At 35.3% G+C, this 16,896-nt stretch overlaps 1 protein-coding gene across 2 annotated transcripts; it reads left to right on the top strand.

The window, feature by feature from the left end:
- The first annotated feature begins 2,763 nt into the window (after positions 1–2,763).
- Positions 2,764–6,728, top strand: LOC113355126 (serine/threonine-protein kinase RIO1-like). Of its 2 annotated transcripts, none has more exons than XM_026597905.1 (12): positions 2,764–3,023; positions 3,332–3,448; positions 3,722–3,814; positions 3,917–3,996; positions 4,257–4,370; positions 4,683–4,756; positions 4,931–5,007; positions 5,182–5,265; positions 5,359–5,451; positions 5,542–5,649; positions 5,739–5,795; positions 5,878–6,728. In XM_026597905.1, the coding sequence occupies exons 1-12, from the start codon at positions 2,838–2,840 to the stop codon at positions 6,229–6,231; spliced, it is 1,437 nt and encodes a 478-aa protein (XP_026453690.1). In that variant the 5' UTR covers positions 2,764–2,837; the 3' UTR covers positions 6,232–6,728. The 2 variants fall into 2 exon arrangements, with proteins under 2 accessions (XP_026453690.1, XP_026453689.1); XM_026597904.1 differs by having other exon boundaries at positions 2,764–3,032.
- Positions 6,729–16,896: the final 10,168 nt, after the last annotated feature.

Below are 16,896 nucleotides of genomic sequence, written 5' to 3'. Positions count from 1 at the left end.
GCAGCGATCCGCAACTTCTCGTTTCTTGTTGCCTTATATGCATAGCCATTTGCAGCATGGTACTTCATCAAATCTTCACGCACTTGGTTCACACCTCCTGGAAACACTTGTTCAACACTGTGAAAAAAACATAGCCAACGAGCGGATTTTAACAGTTCTTTGACTACGTTAGGGTCATCGTAATCAGTGACACTGGTAACTACTGGTTGATTAACAGGTACAACTTCTGACCTATGGCATGATGAACTTGAACTCTCACCTATGTGGCATGTTGAACTTGAACTTTCACCTCTATGATATACATATAAGTCTAGTGTTGGCGACTTGTTAAACAGAGAAAACACAACAGCTGATTGGAGACCAAAATCAGACTGAAGAACCTTTTGCTGCTCACCAAATTTTTGAATGATTTCAATAGTGAATGAAGATAGTTGAACCCAATTTAAACAAATATTATCCTTCAAATCCATAAGAGTTGATCATAAACCAATACGAAACGACAACGAAGCTTCATTGTGACATACAGATGCAATAACAGAGTCCATATCTACAAGAAAAAAGTATGGAACCAAAAAAGGTTTCACTCAATTTAAACTGAAAACTATATGACAACTTAACAACAAAAAATTTCCATTCATACAGATTTCACTATGAACAACAGAAAACAAACAAAATGAACAGAAGCAAATCTATTTCAACACGAACAACAAAGTAAAATTGTAACATTATTGTATCTTCTCTATTGAAATCAACTAGAAAATTCAAAACAAATCAAATGAATAAAAATACCAGGAAATTGAAATCGCGATCCTGATGAATATGATCAGACTACTCCAACGGAAGATTACAGACTCAAGATGACAAATCGAAGGATTAAATTGTTACTTCTCTTATTTTCTTCGAAGAAGATGAGAACCTCAAACCAAAATAATTGAATTTTTTAACAATACATATCAATCTTCAGATTCGAAGGATTGAAATCTATGATCTCTTCTGTTATTTCGGAAAATTGGTTTCTGAAATAATCAGAATCGAACCGGAGAAAGAGACAAAAATATAGATCCGGTTTTGATTTTTCTAGATATCTCTATAAAGATTCTGGTAGAGAATATACGAAATCAAACCCTAAAATCTAATTAGAGGAAGATTATGATAGAGAAGATCTTCAATCCTCTCCACGATCTTCTGAAATTGTATTTCTCCCAAAATTTTCTATTTTGAAGAACAAACCGTATATATGGTTAAGGGTACGATTGGAATTATCAGATTTGTTAAAAACTAAATTTAACTAATTTGAATTGAAATGGGGTTTTTGTTCCATTTTCAATGGATACGGTTTTCATTTGGCCCAAATAATATGGATGGTGTTTGTGTAACTCTAAGAGTATCACCCTGGTTTTGTAGAGCTTAATATCAATTAAAAAAGAAAAAATAAAAAAAAATCTTACTTCTCCGAACTTCATACATACGTACACCCCCGTTTGAAGGAAAAAACCCCAAACTAGAGGTGGCAACGGGCCGGGTTAGGGTCAACCCGTGGCGGGTTAGGCGGGTTCCGGTTTGTCCTCTATCATCCCTAACCCGATCCGTTTATTCATACGGGTTCACTATCTACAACCCTAGCCCGTAACGGGTTAACCCGCGGGTTGGCGGGTCAGACCTAGGAAATTAGGTGCAACTAGTTTGAGCTATTTTAATTGCCAAAAAAATTAAGAATTTCACGAGGATCGAACCTCACACGTACGGATTGGATGTACAACATAACAACCACTGCGCAACAACTTAGTTGTTGGCGTTATATTTACAAATTTCAAGGATACGAGTGAATCCGTAATTTGAAATGTAGATTTAATTTGATAAACCTTAATGAATTTGATGGATGGTTGAGTGGATTGGGAGGAATTAGATCCAATATGTTTTTATTTAGTATTACAACCCATAACAATGACGATTTCAAAGATGTATTACAGTATTGACGGGTTGGCGGATCAACCCACGGGTTAGGCGTGTCAGCCCGTTTGATGGACGGGTCCTAAAAGCTCAACCCTAAGTCGGCCCTAGTAACCAACAAGCCGGGTTAGTTTCGGGTTAGGTCCAACCCGCGGGTTGTAACCCTAATAGCCAGGTATAACCTAAGAGCGTCCACAGTGATGCGAGTATAACCAAAAACCAAAGACTAAAAAAAAAGATCAAATTTGGGTTTAGTCCGTCGTGTGGCGTAGTGGTTGCAGATTAAATTTGGTCGCGCGTTGATAAAGATTACGCCTGGGATCAGGCGTTGGTAAAGATAACGCCTGAATGGGGCGTTGGTATAGTATACGCTTCAAAAAACAAAAAAAAAAAGAATAATTGGGAGGAGGTATAAAGCCGCCCCATGCAAGTTTCAAAAGTTTAAAACTTAAAGTGGAGTGGGGCGTTAAGTATATGAACGCCCCATTTCGTGCGTTAAGTTTATGAACGCCCCATCGGGCGTTATTTTTACCAACGCCCCATTCAGGCGAAGTTTATATGCACGCCTGTTCGTTGGACGTTAACTATACCAACGCGCGATGAATGGCGGAGACTATATCAACCCCCGATGTATAGCGGAGATTATATTAACGCCCGACTATATTTGGATTTGGTCTTGATCGCCGACCAAATTTGGTCTGGATTTTACTCTTTGATCAAATTTTGATCGATGGTCCGTCCCACTACGCCAGCCCACTCGAGTAAAAATTTGGGTTTACTCGTCCATTGCATTTGCTCTAAGCCGAGGTGAAAGTAGAACGACTCGTTTAGGTTTATGAAGCCTCTCCCGAAGAAGCCTTAAAGCAGCTGGTAGAAGAAACCCTAAAATGGATTTGGAGGAATTTTCAGAAGCTTTAGATTTTTTGGATTCTGCTAAAGATGATGGAGCTGCAATTCATCTATACTCTAGAAGACCTAATTCTCATGGAGGTCATCTTCTACCAAGAACTTTTCAGCCCCTCTCTAATCGAAACCAGAAGTTTAACAGACATCTTCGGCCTTCACCGTTAGAGGTACTCAAGGTTTGTTCAATTTTGATATTTAAGGATTGAATTGATTTGAATTTGGTGAATAAAGTATGGAAAAAGAAAATTGGGTGAATTTTTTTTGATGAATAAAGTTAGGGTTTTAGTTCATTTTTTCATAATTTACACTGGTTCAGCTGGAATTTTGTGAATGTGGTGAAATTTTTGATGAATAAAGTTAGGGTTTCAGTTTAATTTATCATAATCTACTCCAGTTCAGCTGGATTTGGATTTATTTCCTTACTCTGGATTATAATGTCGTGATGTTTTGTTCTGTTCATAATTTGTGAATTTAGAAGTGGGAAGACAAGGAAGATATGAGCATTCCCAATTCTACTACAACTGCTAATCGTCAAAGTCTCACCTGTAAAACTAAAACCACCGACAAGAGAGACCGTGCTACTGTTGAACAGGTTAGGAATTTCATTTGTTTCATGTAATTCTTCTGTTTTGTGTTGTTTTGCCATAATGAAATTTATTATTCGCTATTAAAAATAACCTGACACGCATATGTCTGATTAACTCTATCAACGTTCAAATGTCCTGAAGATTAACTTTACTATGTTTCAACTATCATTGTTACACAGGAAACAAATATATCCTGAAGGTTAACTTTGCTATGTCTGCTTAACTCTTTCAGCATATATCAGATGTAACATTTCGTTTGGATTTGTTTAAATTAACAGGATATTGATCCAAGAACTGGTATGGTGTTGTTCAAAATGCTGAATCGTGGTATATTTGATGACATAAATGGTTGCATTTCTACTGGGAAAGAAGTAGGTGTCATTTACTATCAACTACCACACATTTCTTTTTTCTGATATTCTCAATGAAGTTCTTCTCCTTGTAAAACCGTTCATGATCCCTTTTATTGACAGGCCAATGTTTATCATGCCACAAAAGATGATGGTCAAGAATTTGCAGTAAAGGTCTATAAAACTCCAGTTCCAGGATTCAAGTAAGTCTGTCCACTCATCTTTTCAGCTTGTTTTCACTTAATTATGAGTCCTATGCCACAATCAACTTTAATTGATTAACCAAAAGAAAAAGAAAAAAAAATCTTGGGCCTAAAAATGTCGTGAACTGAAGATATTTGTTCGAATTTTGAAGTAAAGTTTAACTGATTATTACTATTACTTAACTGTAACTCTTTGTGATTTGTGGAAGAGTGATAAGAAATTTATGATGATGATGTGATCTTTTACATTGCCACTTCAGGGATGGGAATCGTCGTATACAACGGGATTATTGTTTTCGGCGTGGATACTTGAAGCACAATCCCAGGCAAATGCCTAAGACTTGGGCAGAAAATGAAATGATGAACCTTATGATGTAAAGCAGCCTTTGCATCTTTCTATTTCTTTTATATTTTTCATGTTTATAGACACTCGCTAAATTTTTGCTGTCATATTTGCTGCTATATGGTTGTTGGACAGAGGCACTTTTTATAACCTATAAAAATGATGTGTAATTGGTTCTCCTATGCCTTTTACTGGAAATATTGAGTTACAAACTTGATCTCTTGAGAATCGTAATTGTGAGGCTAAAGGCAGTTAATAGGAAAAAGAAGATATTGTCCTATTAAATGTGATCGCAATTTAGAATTCGTGATGTTAGTTAAAGCTCTCTATGTTCTGAATCCAGGCTAAAGGCAGCAGGGACCAGGTGCCCAACTCCAATATTTTTGAGGCAAAATGTTTTGGTCATGGAATTTGTAGGTATGTTTTCTTATCTTATATTACTTTTGAGTTAATAGTAATACCTGATTGAAGTCCTTGAGGGGTAACCTTTAATCCATCCACTTTGATAAGTTGAGACCTTCAGTTATGGTATCAATTATTAGTATGTAAATACTACCAAATGCATATGACTTGAAGAAAATTAATATACAGGAAAATCAGGGAGGGCTGCTCCTTGTCTCAAGGATGCAAATCTATCTGAAGCCAAGATGCGTGAATGCTATGTACAGGTGTGTAACATCCTTGGAAATTGTAGAGAGAATATTGCCCTTCGTAATACCACAGCAGACAAAATTGACAAACCCAAGTGAACTTTCAATGTCCGCTGTCTACTATTTTTGTTGTTATCTTATTGCCACCAAAGATGATATAAAGTTAAGTTTGTATTCTTTACAAATGATCAGATGGTTATGGTGATGCGAATTTTATACCAAAAGTGCAACCTGGTGCATGGAGACTTGAGCGAATATAATATACTTTATTACGAGGTGAGTCCAATACCCCCTATGTTTGCAGTGAATTAAATTTTCTTTTCTTTTTATCATCAAGCAACTAGTTATGATTTCATCCCAAATCTGCAGGGTAGCTTGCACATTATTGATGTTTCCCAATCTGTGGACCTCGACCATCCTCTTGCCTTATATTTCTTACGTCTGGATTGCATTCATGTTTCTGTAAGTTGGTTCAGGATTCAATTTATGCGCCTATTGTTTTCTTATTATCTTTAAACAAGCTGATGTTGTCAACCAAATGGTGTTCTGCAGGATTTTTTCGAAAATAATGGTGTGGGAGTTAGGCCCATACATGAACTGCTCGATTTCATAGTAGATTCAACTATTACCGATGAATCCGTGGAATGTTATTTAGAAAAGGTTTGATGCTCCATCCATATTATTATCCTCCAATCCCCTAAAATGTGTCGAGAGCAGTGTGTGCCTAAATTCATTTACAATGGTTACAGGTGCAGCAGGAAATTTTGGCTAGGGCAGATGTGAGGTCGGCGCTGTTTCCTGATGAGGTAAATAATCTCGTGGCAAGATCCTTTTCCAAGCTTAATTAAAATTCGAAAGCCTTAGAACTCGTATCGTATGTCTTTTCAGTCGTACATTCCATGGTTCGCAAGGGGCCAGGACATCATAGGTTTGCTTTATCATTGCCCAGCTCAAAAGCAGTTACCAAAGCAGCCAAAAGAATCGGATACAAATGATACCTCTGCTGACACTGGAACCAAGTCTAGAACACAAGATTCAAAAGCAGTAGAGCCATGCGATTCTGTGAAGGAGGGTACACAGGAGGCAGTGCTCCCTGTAGATAAAAAAGCAGCTCGAAAAGTGAACAAGAAGAAAGTGAAAGAAGAGAAGAGAGAGGCTCGCAAGAGTAAAACCCCAAAAGCTCTGAAGAAAAAGAAGACGAAACTGTCCAAAAACATGAAAGCTAGGCAATGTTATTTGTAGGTTATATAGGATTAGCGGAGATGGAGCCGTGTAAGCTTCTGGGTAGAAATTGAGGTCTTTGTTAACAATATTTATGCTGTAATTGTAGCTATAAAACAATGGAAGAAAGAACCGGAGAAGAAGATCAAACATGGTTGATGCATTTCCCAGACTGCAAAAAATGGTAACCGACTAGAGTACATAGTGTTCACTGAGAATGAACTCCTGCTTAGAAACAAGGCGAGAACTTTCTCCTAGAGATAGATGTTCTGTAGACGACGAAGCTCTGAGTCTCAGATTAAGGTGAGATTTGTTGCATCAGCTACAAAACAACTAGCTCGAGGTCAACACTTCCATAGGATCCAACTGTTAAGAATTGCTTCTCATGCATAACCAGTTGGTTTTGCTGGCATGATGGTAGCCAACTGATAAGCCTCGGCTACACAATGGTCCAATATGGGTGTAATACTGTAACAATATCTTGAATTGTATGGTGTTATCTGTGCTGCTTCTTTTTCCATTGTTTCAAACCTAGGAAGGGCTTCATTCCCTTGCCCATGCACACCCGAGCTGGTGATCATAAAAATCCAAGTTGTCAAGCTCCTGCGAGGCATCTCACCAAAAAGTTTTATTGCATCCTCTAGACTACCACATCTGCTGTACGTATAAGAGGAGTCCCCAGGAGAACACCCAATCTGAATTCTTTCTGTACAAGCTACCAATAATTTAACCAATGTATACCTGTTGGGTCTGACGGATTCATCAACCATACACCAAAACAGTCGAAAAGCTTCTTGAGGCTGCCCATTGCTGGCATACGGACTGATCATAGCATACTAGATTTTGTTCAGTAAGATGGAACGCACCACCTTCAATTATACCATATTATATCTTCAATATTGTTGAACCTGAAGACATTTTGCAGCTTGTTGGAAAGCTGTAGCCTCTGCAGCGAAGGAGCATATGCCTCTAAAGACACGAGTCTCACAGAATATAAAACTTCCTTATGGCAGTGGCAGTGGCACATAGCAAACCTTTTAGTTCTGCATCCTCATTTATCTTTTCCTGACCAGATGGTGGTGATGACCATTTCTGGATTGGCTTAAGAGGCTGGACTTCAACCTGACTCTTTCGGATGTTAACTTGTTTCTCGCTTTCCACCAATACCAAAGAAGACAGCCAGTTGGTCTGAAATGAAGAGTAAGGAGTTCTTAGAAGCTTTGAGAAGCTATTTGATGGTAACAGCAGCAACAGTTTATCCTTTATCTGGTCCACTTCAAACCCAGGAAAACTATTGTCTTGATATATCCTATTTTTTTTTTAACCAAAGATATATCCTATTGATTTTGCTCTTCTTGAATGAAAACAGCCACTTTGATTAAGCCAGATTTAGCTGCATTTACATAGGTTTAAGTTCCTGTGTTGATGAGATCCATGGGTCATGCCACATTCCTACTTTTTTTTTCTTTCATTGCCTACTTTCCAGCAGCGTCCTTGAGCCATGAGATTTGTTAGCAATAACAATGCCCCTACCTCCTGAGTAACTGGTACAATTGCTGACTTGTTTGCACTCCCAGAAGCTCTTTGTCTGCAGGTATTTCCCATCACCGTTTGATAAGAATCTCCCCACCAGCTTGGCTGTTTGAGCTTTATTAACGTCCTCCAGATGCCTCAGTCCCAGACCTCCATCTTTTTTTACATTCCTCTTATTCCAGCCAGTGAAGTGCATCTTTCTTTGCTCAATGATATTACCCCACCAGAAGGATCACATAGTTCTTGTTTGTCTTTTCAAAACCTCCTTCGGGACGATGCAGCTAGCTATAAGGTAAAATTGCAAGGACAGTTCGTACTAAGTAGTTCGCCCAGAATGACTTAAGAAAAGTTTTTTTCTCACCAGCCAGTTTGGTTTGCATCTTTTCTTCAAGGAAATTAAAGATGAGCGGAGTTTACTTGATTTTAGGTGTAGATGTGTAGGTACTTCTCGTCAGTTTGCATTATTCTGACTTCCAAAGCAACTGCCATCTCTTGTTGCCTCTCCTACGCCTGCTGAAACATATAAAGGACTTCAAGAAACCCCGGTTGCTGCCCGACCAATGCGAGCAAGTGTCCGGAACATCCGAAGGAGAGTTGATTGTCTTCTCATTTAGCACTCCAAAGATAAAAAGGTCGTCTGCAGACAATAAATGGCTAATAGGAGGAGCAAACTATTAAGTGTTAATTATACTATTTTCAGTTGGTTTACATGAAACATTTGTCTGCTGATTCATTCTCGGTAATTATAGGAACAGAGCAAATAATTCATTCTCATGATATAAACTTAGGATTTTTCATAGGATTTTACTAATGGAACAGATTTTTCATAGGATTTTACTAATAACTAATTCAATAAGTAACTATTCACTACATATAAACTTACCTCTGGCTACAGCCTAGCTTCAATTGCACACAGCTCTGTCTTTGTGTAAACATGAAAAAGGATATTACTACTGCATCACATAGACATGGAGAAATTTCCTAGAATTTCTCATATACAATTTCCAGAAATTCTACCCAATTAACATAAATAATACAAACCTCTGTTCACTGTACCATAACCACGAGTTAATTCTGGTTTCAAGAGCCCATAGTTCTTCGCATCCATGATGTAGTACTGTTTAGGAGTAAAAAGAACCGAGCACTCATTGTCTCTTGTGAAAGCTGACACAGATAACAAAGTAGGACATCCAGGAACAACATAAACATCTTTTAGCACAAATTTCCTTGTCCCGCCATTTTCAGATGAATATGTTAATTCGCAAGACCCCTTTCTGGAGGAGCTTCTCATGATGCCATCTGCACCAGCGAAAGTCATTGTCTCACAATCTTTAATAGTATCCTTGACAAGAAGAGACTCGTCGCTCGTGGTGTGTTCCAAGGCGCCTGAATCTAAAATCCAATCGGTACACTCTTCTTTTTCACCCGGCAACTTCGAGACAAACGTATACAGTTTCTTCTCTATAGAACCTGTGGCTAGAATAAATTTCGAAGACACCATATCTATATATCTCTTATCCGTCAGGAGAAACCCATCATAGAAAAACTGAACCAAATATGTCTCTGTCGTTACAAACTTCTTGACAGATACTATATTTATACCAGTAGATATATAGCATACTTCATCTAAAAGATAAGATCTTCCACAATATTCAGACTGAATCAGAACAGGCCCGTATACCGATTATGACAATGCATTACCGCTAGAAGCAAGAGTAGCTCCTGGACGATCGTATTTTTGTAAAAGATTACTGGCATTATTAGTGCAATGAAGAGTGCTACCAGAATCAAACAACCATTCTTCGCGTGCTTTAGCTTTTAAAGAAGTATCATCATTGGTCATGGCTGAGAAGTACAATGAGAAAGGGAATAATTGCCTGCACTGGTCTTTCCATACTGCAATAGAATAATAAGCAAATATCAGACCGTGTTTATTCTGGCCTTTTTATGCACACTTAACATCAGGATATTGAATAAGTATTTTTATACTCTTTAATCTGTAAGCTTTCTAATGAGCCATCATTTGTCTAGTTTTGATCTGAATTGAAGGTCTAAAAAGAAAAAACCAATTTTTGCCGAAAAGCGTAGGTAGTTGTTCACGCTTTGTTTCCGTTAAAATGAACCAAAATATTTTGGGGATTTTTGTATCTGATATTGTTCTATGATCTGTAAGCTTTCTAATGAGCCATCATTTGTCCAGTTTTCACATGAAATGAAGGTTCAAAAAGCAAAACCAATTTTTTGCCGAAAAGCGTAGGTAGCGGTTCACGCTTTGTTTCCGTTAAAATGAACCGAAATATTTTTTTGATTTTTATATGTGATATTGTTCTATGATCTGTAAGCTTTCTAATGAGCCATCATTTTTCTAGTTTTGACCTGAATTGAAGGTTCAAAAAGCAAAAACAATTTTTTGCCGAAAAGCGTAGGTAGCGGCGGTTCACGCTTTGTTTCCGTTAAAATGAACCGAAATATTTTATTGATTTTTATATCTGATATTGTTCTTTGATATGTAAGCTTTATAATGAGCCATCATTTGTCTAGTTTTGATCTGAATTGAAGGTCTAAAAAGAAAAAACCAATTTTTGCCGAAAAGCCTAGGTAGTTGTTCACGCTTTGTTTCCGTTAAAATGAACCAAAATATTTTGGGGATTTTTGTATCTGATATTGTTCTATGATCTGTAAGCTTTCTAATGAGCCATCATTTGTCCAGTTTTCACATGAAATGAAGGTTCAAAAAGCAAAACCAATTTTTTGCCGAAAAGCGTAGGTAGCGGTTCACGCTTTGTTTCCGTTAAAATGAACCGAAATATTTTTTTGATTTTTATATGTGATATTGTTCTATGATCTGTAAGATTTCTAATGAGCCATCATTTTTCTAGTTTTGACCTGAATTGAAGGTTCAAAAAGCAAAAACAATTTTTTGCCGAAAAGCGTAGGTAGCGGCGGTTCACGCTTTGTTTCCGTTAAAATGAACCGAAATATTTTTTTGATTTTTATATCTGATATTGTTCTTTGATCTGTAAGCTTTATAATGAGCCATCATTTGTCTTTTGATCTGAATTGAAGGTCTAAAAAGAAAAAACCAATTTTTGCCGAAAAGCCTAGGTAGTTGTTCACGCTTTGTTTCCGTTAAAATGAACCAAAATATTTTGGGGATTTTTGTATCTGATATTGTTCTATGATCTGTAAGCTTTCTAATGAGCCATCATTTGTCCAGTTTTCACATGAAATGAAGGTTCAAAAAGCAAAACCAATTTTTTGCCGAAAAGCGTAGGTAGCGGTTCACGCTTTGTTCCGTTAAAATGAACCGAAAATTTTTTTGATTTTTATATGTGATATTTTCTATGATCTGTAAGCTTTCTAATGAGCCATCATTTTTCTAGTTTTGACCTGAATTGAAGGTTCAAAAAGCAAAAACAATTTTTTGCCGAAAAGCGTAGGTAGCGGCGGTTCACGCTTTGTTTCCGTTAAAATGAACCAAAATATTTTTTTGATTTTTATATCTGATATTGTTCTTTGATCTGTAAGCTTTCTAATGAGCCATCATTTGTCTAGTTTTGATCTGAATTGAAGGTCTAAAAAGAAAAAACCAATTTTTGCCGAAAAGCGTAGGTAGTTGTTCACGCTTTGTTTCCGTTAAAATGAACCAAAATATTTTGGGGATTTTTGTATTTGATATTGTTCTATGATCTGTAAGCTTTCTAATGAGCCATCATTTGTCCAGTTTTCACATGAAATGAAGGTTCAAAAAAAAAAACAATTTTTTGCCGAAAAGCGTAGGTAGCGGTTCACGCTTTGTTTCCGTTAAAATGAACCGAAATATTTTTTTGATTTTTATATGTGATATTGTTCTATGATCTGTAAGCTTTCTAATGAGCCATCATTTTTCTATTTTTGACCTGAATTGAAGGTTCAAAAAGCAAAAACAATTTTTTGCCGAAAAGCGTAGGTAGCGGTTCACGCTTTGTTTCCGTTAAAATGAACCGAAATATTTTTTTGATTTTTATATCTTATATTGTTCTTTGATCTGTAAGCTTTCTAATGAGCCATCATTTGTCTAGTTTTGATCTGAATTGAAGGTCTAAAAAGAAAAAACCAATTTTTGCCGAAAAGCGTAGGTAGTTGTTCACGCTTTGTTTCCGTTAGAATGAACCAAAATATTTTGGGGATTTTTATATCTGATTGTTCTATGATCTGTAAGCTTTCTAATGAGCCATTATTTTTCTAGTTTTGACCTGAATTGAAGGTTGAAAAAGCAAAAACAATTTTTTGCCGAAAAGCGTAGGTAGCGGTTCACGCTGTGTTTCCGTTAAAATGAACCGAAATATTTTTTTGATTTTTATATGTGATATTGTTCTATGATCTGTAAGCTTTCTAATGAGCCATCATTTTTCTATTTTTGACCTGAATTGAAGGTTCAAAAAGCAAAAACAATTTTTTGCCGAAAAGCGTAGGTAGCGGTTCACGCTTTGTTTCCGTTAAAATGAACCGAAATATTTTTTTGATATTTATATGTGATATTGTTCTATGATCTGTAAGATTTCTAATGAGCCATCATTTTTCTAGTTTTGACCTGAATTGAAGGTTCAAAAAGCAAAAACAATTTTTTGCCGAAAAGCGTAGGTGTTCACGCTTTGTTTCCGTTAAATTAACCGAAATATTTTTTTGATTTTTATATCTGATTGTTCTATGATCTGTAAGCTTTCTAATGAGCCACCATTCGTCCAGTTCTGACCTCAATTGAAGGTTCAAAAAGCAAAAATAATTTTTTTTCCGAAAAGCGTAGGTAGCGGTTCACGCTTTGTTTCCGTTAAAATGAACCGAAATATTTTTTTTAATTTTTATATTTGATATTGTTCTATGATCTGTAAGCTTTCTAATGAGCCATCATTTGTCCAGTTCTGACCTCAATTGAAGGTTCAAAAAGCAAAAATATTTTTTTGCCGAAAAGCGTAGGTAGCGGTTCACGCTTTGTTTCCGTTAAAATGAAACGAAATATTTTTTTGATTTTTATATGTGATATTGTTCTATGATCTGTAAGCTTTCTAATGAGCCATTATTTTTTTAGTTCTGACCTCAATTGAAGGTTCAAACAACAAAAACAATTTTTTGCCGAAAAGCGTAGGTAGTTCACACTTTGTTTCCGTTAAAATGAACCGAAATATTTTTTTTGATTTTCATATGTGATATTGTTCTATGATCTGTAAGCTTTCTAATGAGCCATCATTTGTCCAGTTCTGACCTGAATTGAAGGTTCAAAAAGCAAAAACAATTTTTTGCCGAAAAGCGTAGGTAGCTGTTCACGCTTTGTTTCTGTTAAAATGACCCGAAATATTTTTTTGATTTTTATATGTGATATTGTTCTATGATCTGTAAGCTTTCTAATGAGCCATCATTTGTCTAGTTTGACCTGAATTGAAGGTTCAAAAAGCAAAAACAATTTTTTGCCGAAAAGCGTAGGTAGCGGTTCACGCTTTGTTTCCGTTAAAATAAACCGAAATATTTTTTTGATTTTTATATGTGATATTGTTCTATGATCTGTAAGCTTTCTAATGAGCCATCATTTTTCTAGTTTTGACCTGAATTGAAGGTTCAAAAAGCAAAAACAAATTTTTGTTTCTGTTAAAATGAACCGAAATATTTTTTTATTTTTATATCTGATATTGTTCTTTGATCTGTAAGCTTTCTAATGAGCCATCATTTGTCTAGTTTTGATCTGAATTGAAGGTCTAAAAAGAAAAAACCATTTTTTGCCGAAAAGCGTAGGTTGTTCACGCTTTGTTTTCGTTAAAATGAACCAAAATATTTTGGGGATTTTTGTATCTGATATTGTTCTATGATCTGTAAGCTTTCTAATGAGCCATCATTTGTCCAGTTTTCACATGAAATGAAGGTTCAAAAAGCAAAAACAATTTTTTGCCGAAAAGCGTAGGTAGCGGTTCACGCTTTGTTTCCGTTAAAATGAACCGAAATATTTTTTTGATTTTTATATGTGATATTGTTCTATGATCTGTAAGATTTCTAATGAGCCATCATTTTTCTAGTTTTGACCTGAATTGAAGGTCCAAAAAGCAAAAACAATTTTTTGCCGAAAAGCGTCAGTAGCGGTTGACGCTTTGTTTCCGTTAAAATGAACCGATTGTTTTTTTTTGATTTTTATATGTGATGTTATTCTATGATCTGTAAGCTTTCTAATGAGCCATCATTTGTCCAGTTCTGACCTCAATTGAAGGTTCAAAAAGCAAAAACAATTTTTTGCCGAAAAGCGTAGGTAGCGGTTCACGCTTTATTTCCGTTAAAATGAACCTAAATATTTTTTTGATTTTTATATCTGATATTGTTCTTTGATCTGTAAGCTTTCTAATGAGCCATTATTTGTCTAGTTTTGATCTGAATTGAAGGTCTAAAAAGAAAAAACCAATTTTTGCCGAAAAGCGTAGGTGTTCACGCTTTGTTTCCGTTAAAATGAACCAAAATATTTTGGGGATTTTTGTATCTGAATTGTTCTATGATCTGTAAGCTTTCTAATGAGCCATCATTTGTCCAGTTTTCACATGAAATGAAGGTTCAAAAAGCAAAAACAATTTTTTGCCGAAAAGCGTAGGTAGCGGTTCACGCTTTGTTTCCGTTAAATGAACCGAAATATTTTTTTGATTTTTATATGTGATATTGTTCTATTATCTGTAAGATTTCTAATGAGCTATCATTTTTCTAGTTCTGACCTCAATTGAAGGTTCAAAAAGCAAAAACAATTTTTTGCCGAAACGCGTAGGTAGCGATTCACGCTTTGTTTCCGTTAAAATGAAACGAAATATTTTTTCGATTTTTATATGTGATATTGTTCTATGATCTGTAAGCTTTCTAATGAGCCATTATTTGTTTAGTTCTGACCTCAATTGAAGGTTCAAACAACAAAAACAATTTTTTGCCGAAAAGCGTAGGTAGCGGTTCACGCTTTGTTTCCGTTAAAATGAACCTAAATATTTTTTTGATTTTCATATGTGATATTTTTCTATGATCTGTAAGCTTTCTAATGACCCATCATTTGTCCAGTTCTGATCTGAATTGAAGGTTCAAAAAGCAAAAACAATTTTTTGCCGAAAAGCGTAGGTAAAGGTTCACGCTTTATTTCCGTTAAAATGAAACGAAATATTTTTTTGATTTTTATATGTGATATCTTTCTATGTTCTTTAAGATTTCTAATGAGCCATCATTTGTCTAGTTCTGACCTCAATTGAAGGTTCAAAAAGCAAAAACAATTTTTTGCCGAAAAGCGTAGGTAGCGATTCACGCTTTGTTTCCGTTAAAATGAACCTAAATATTTTTTTGATTTTTATATGTGATATTGTTCTATGATCTGTAAGCTTTCTAATGAGCCATCATTTTTCTAGTTTTGACCTGAATTGAAGGTTCAAAAAGCAAAAACAATTTTTTGTTTCTGTTAAAATGAACCGAAATATTTTTTTATTTTTATATCTGATATTGTTCTTTGATCTGTAAGCTTTCTAATGAGCCATCATTTGTCTAGTTTTGATCTGAATTGAAGGTCTAAAAAGAAAAAACCATTTTTTGCCGAAAAGCGTAGGTTGTTCACGCTTTGTTTTCGTTAAAATGAACCAAAATATTTTGGGGATTTTTGTATCTGATATTGTTCTATGATCTGTAAGCTTTCTAATGAGCCATCATTTGTCCAGTTTTCACATGAAATGAAGGTTCAAAAAGCAAAAACAATTTTTTGCCGAAAAGCGTAGGTAGCGGTTCACGCTTTGTTTCCGTTAAAATGAACCGAAATATTTTTTTGATTTTTATATGTGATATTGTTCTATGATCTGTAAGATTTCTAATGAGCCATCATTTTTCTAGTTTTGACCTGAATTGAAGGTCCAAAAAGCAAAAACAATTTTTTGCCGAAAAGCGTCAGTAGCGGTTGACGCTTTGTTTCCGTTAAAATGAACCGATTTTTTTTTTTGATTTTTATATGTGATGTTATTTTATGATCTGTAAGCTTTCTAATGAGCCATCATTTGTCCAGTTCTGACCTCAATTGAAGGTTCAAAAAGCAAAAACAATTTTTTGCCGAAAAGCGTAGGTAGCGGTTCACGCTTTATTTCCGTTAAAATGAACCTAAATATTTTTTTGATTTTTATATCTGATATTGTTCTTTGATCTGTAAGCTTTCTAATGAGCCATTATTTGTCTAGTTTTGATCTGAATTGAAGGTCTAAAAAGAAAAAACCAATTTTTGCCGAAAAGCGTAGGTGTTCACGCTTTGTTTCCGTTAAAATGAACCAAAATATTTTGGGGATTTTTGTATCTGAATTGTTCTATGATCTGTAAGCTTTCTAATGAGCCATCATTTGTCCAGTTTTCACATGAAATGAAGGTTCAAAAAGCAAAAACAATTTTTTGCCGAAAAGCGTAGGTAGCGGTTCACGCTTTGTTTCCGTTAAATGAACCGAAATATTTTTTTGATTTTTATATGTGATATTGTTCTATTATCTGTAAGATTTCTAATGAGCTATCATTTTTCTAGTTCTGACCTCAATTGAAGGTTCAAAAAGCAAAAACAATTTTTTGCCGAAAAGCGTAGGTAGCGATTCACGCTTTGTTTCCGTTAAAATGAAACGAAATATTTTTTCGATTTTATATGTGATATTGTTCTATGATCTGTAAGCTTTCTAATGAGCCATTATTTGTTTAGTTCTGACCTCAATTGAAGGTTCAAACAACAAAAACAATTTTTTGCCGAAAAGCGTAGGTAGCGCGGTTCACGCTTTGTTTCCGTTAAAATGAACCTAAATATTTTTTTGATTTTCATATGTGATATTTTTCTATGATCTGTAAGCTTTCTAATGACCCATCATTTGTCCAGTTCTGATCTGAATTGAAGGTTCAAAAAGCAAAAACAATTTTTTGCCGAAAAGCGTAGGTAAAGGTTCACGCTTTATTTCCGTTAAAATGAAACGAAATATTTTTTTGATTTTTATATGTGATATCTTTCTATGTTCTTTAAGATTTCTAATGAGCCATCATTTGTCTAGTTCTGACCTCAATTGAAGGTTCAAAAAGCAAAAACAATTTTTTGCCGAAAAGCGTAGGTAGCGATTCACGCTTTGTTTACGTTAAAATGAACCTAAATATTTTTTTGATTTT

Source organism: Papaver somniferum, chromosome 3 (assembly GCF_003573695.1).
Source record: "Papaver somniferum cultivar HN1 chromosome 3, ASM357369v1, whole genome shotgun sequence".
NCBI lineage: Eukaryota > Viridiplantae > Streptophyta > Magnoliopsida > Ranunculales > Papaveraceae > Papaver > Papaver somniferum.
This window is presented reverse-complemented; position numbering and strand designations above follow the sequence as displayed.

Excerpts from the sequence above, each read along its gene's own strand:
- LOC113355126 (XM_026597904.1), top strand. The coding sequence starts at position 2,838 with ATGGATTTGGAGGAATTTTCAGAAGCTTTAGATTTTTTGGATTCTGCT. Across the intron at positions 4,757-4,930 it reads TTTGGTCATGGAATTTGTAG|GAAAATCAGGGAGGGCTGCT; the intron begins GTATGTTTTCTT and ends ATTAATATACAG. Across the intron at positions 5,008-5,181 it reads TGCGTGAATGCTATGTACAG|ATGGTTATGGTGATGCGAAT; the intron begins GTGTGTAACATC and ends ACAAATGATCAG.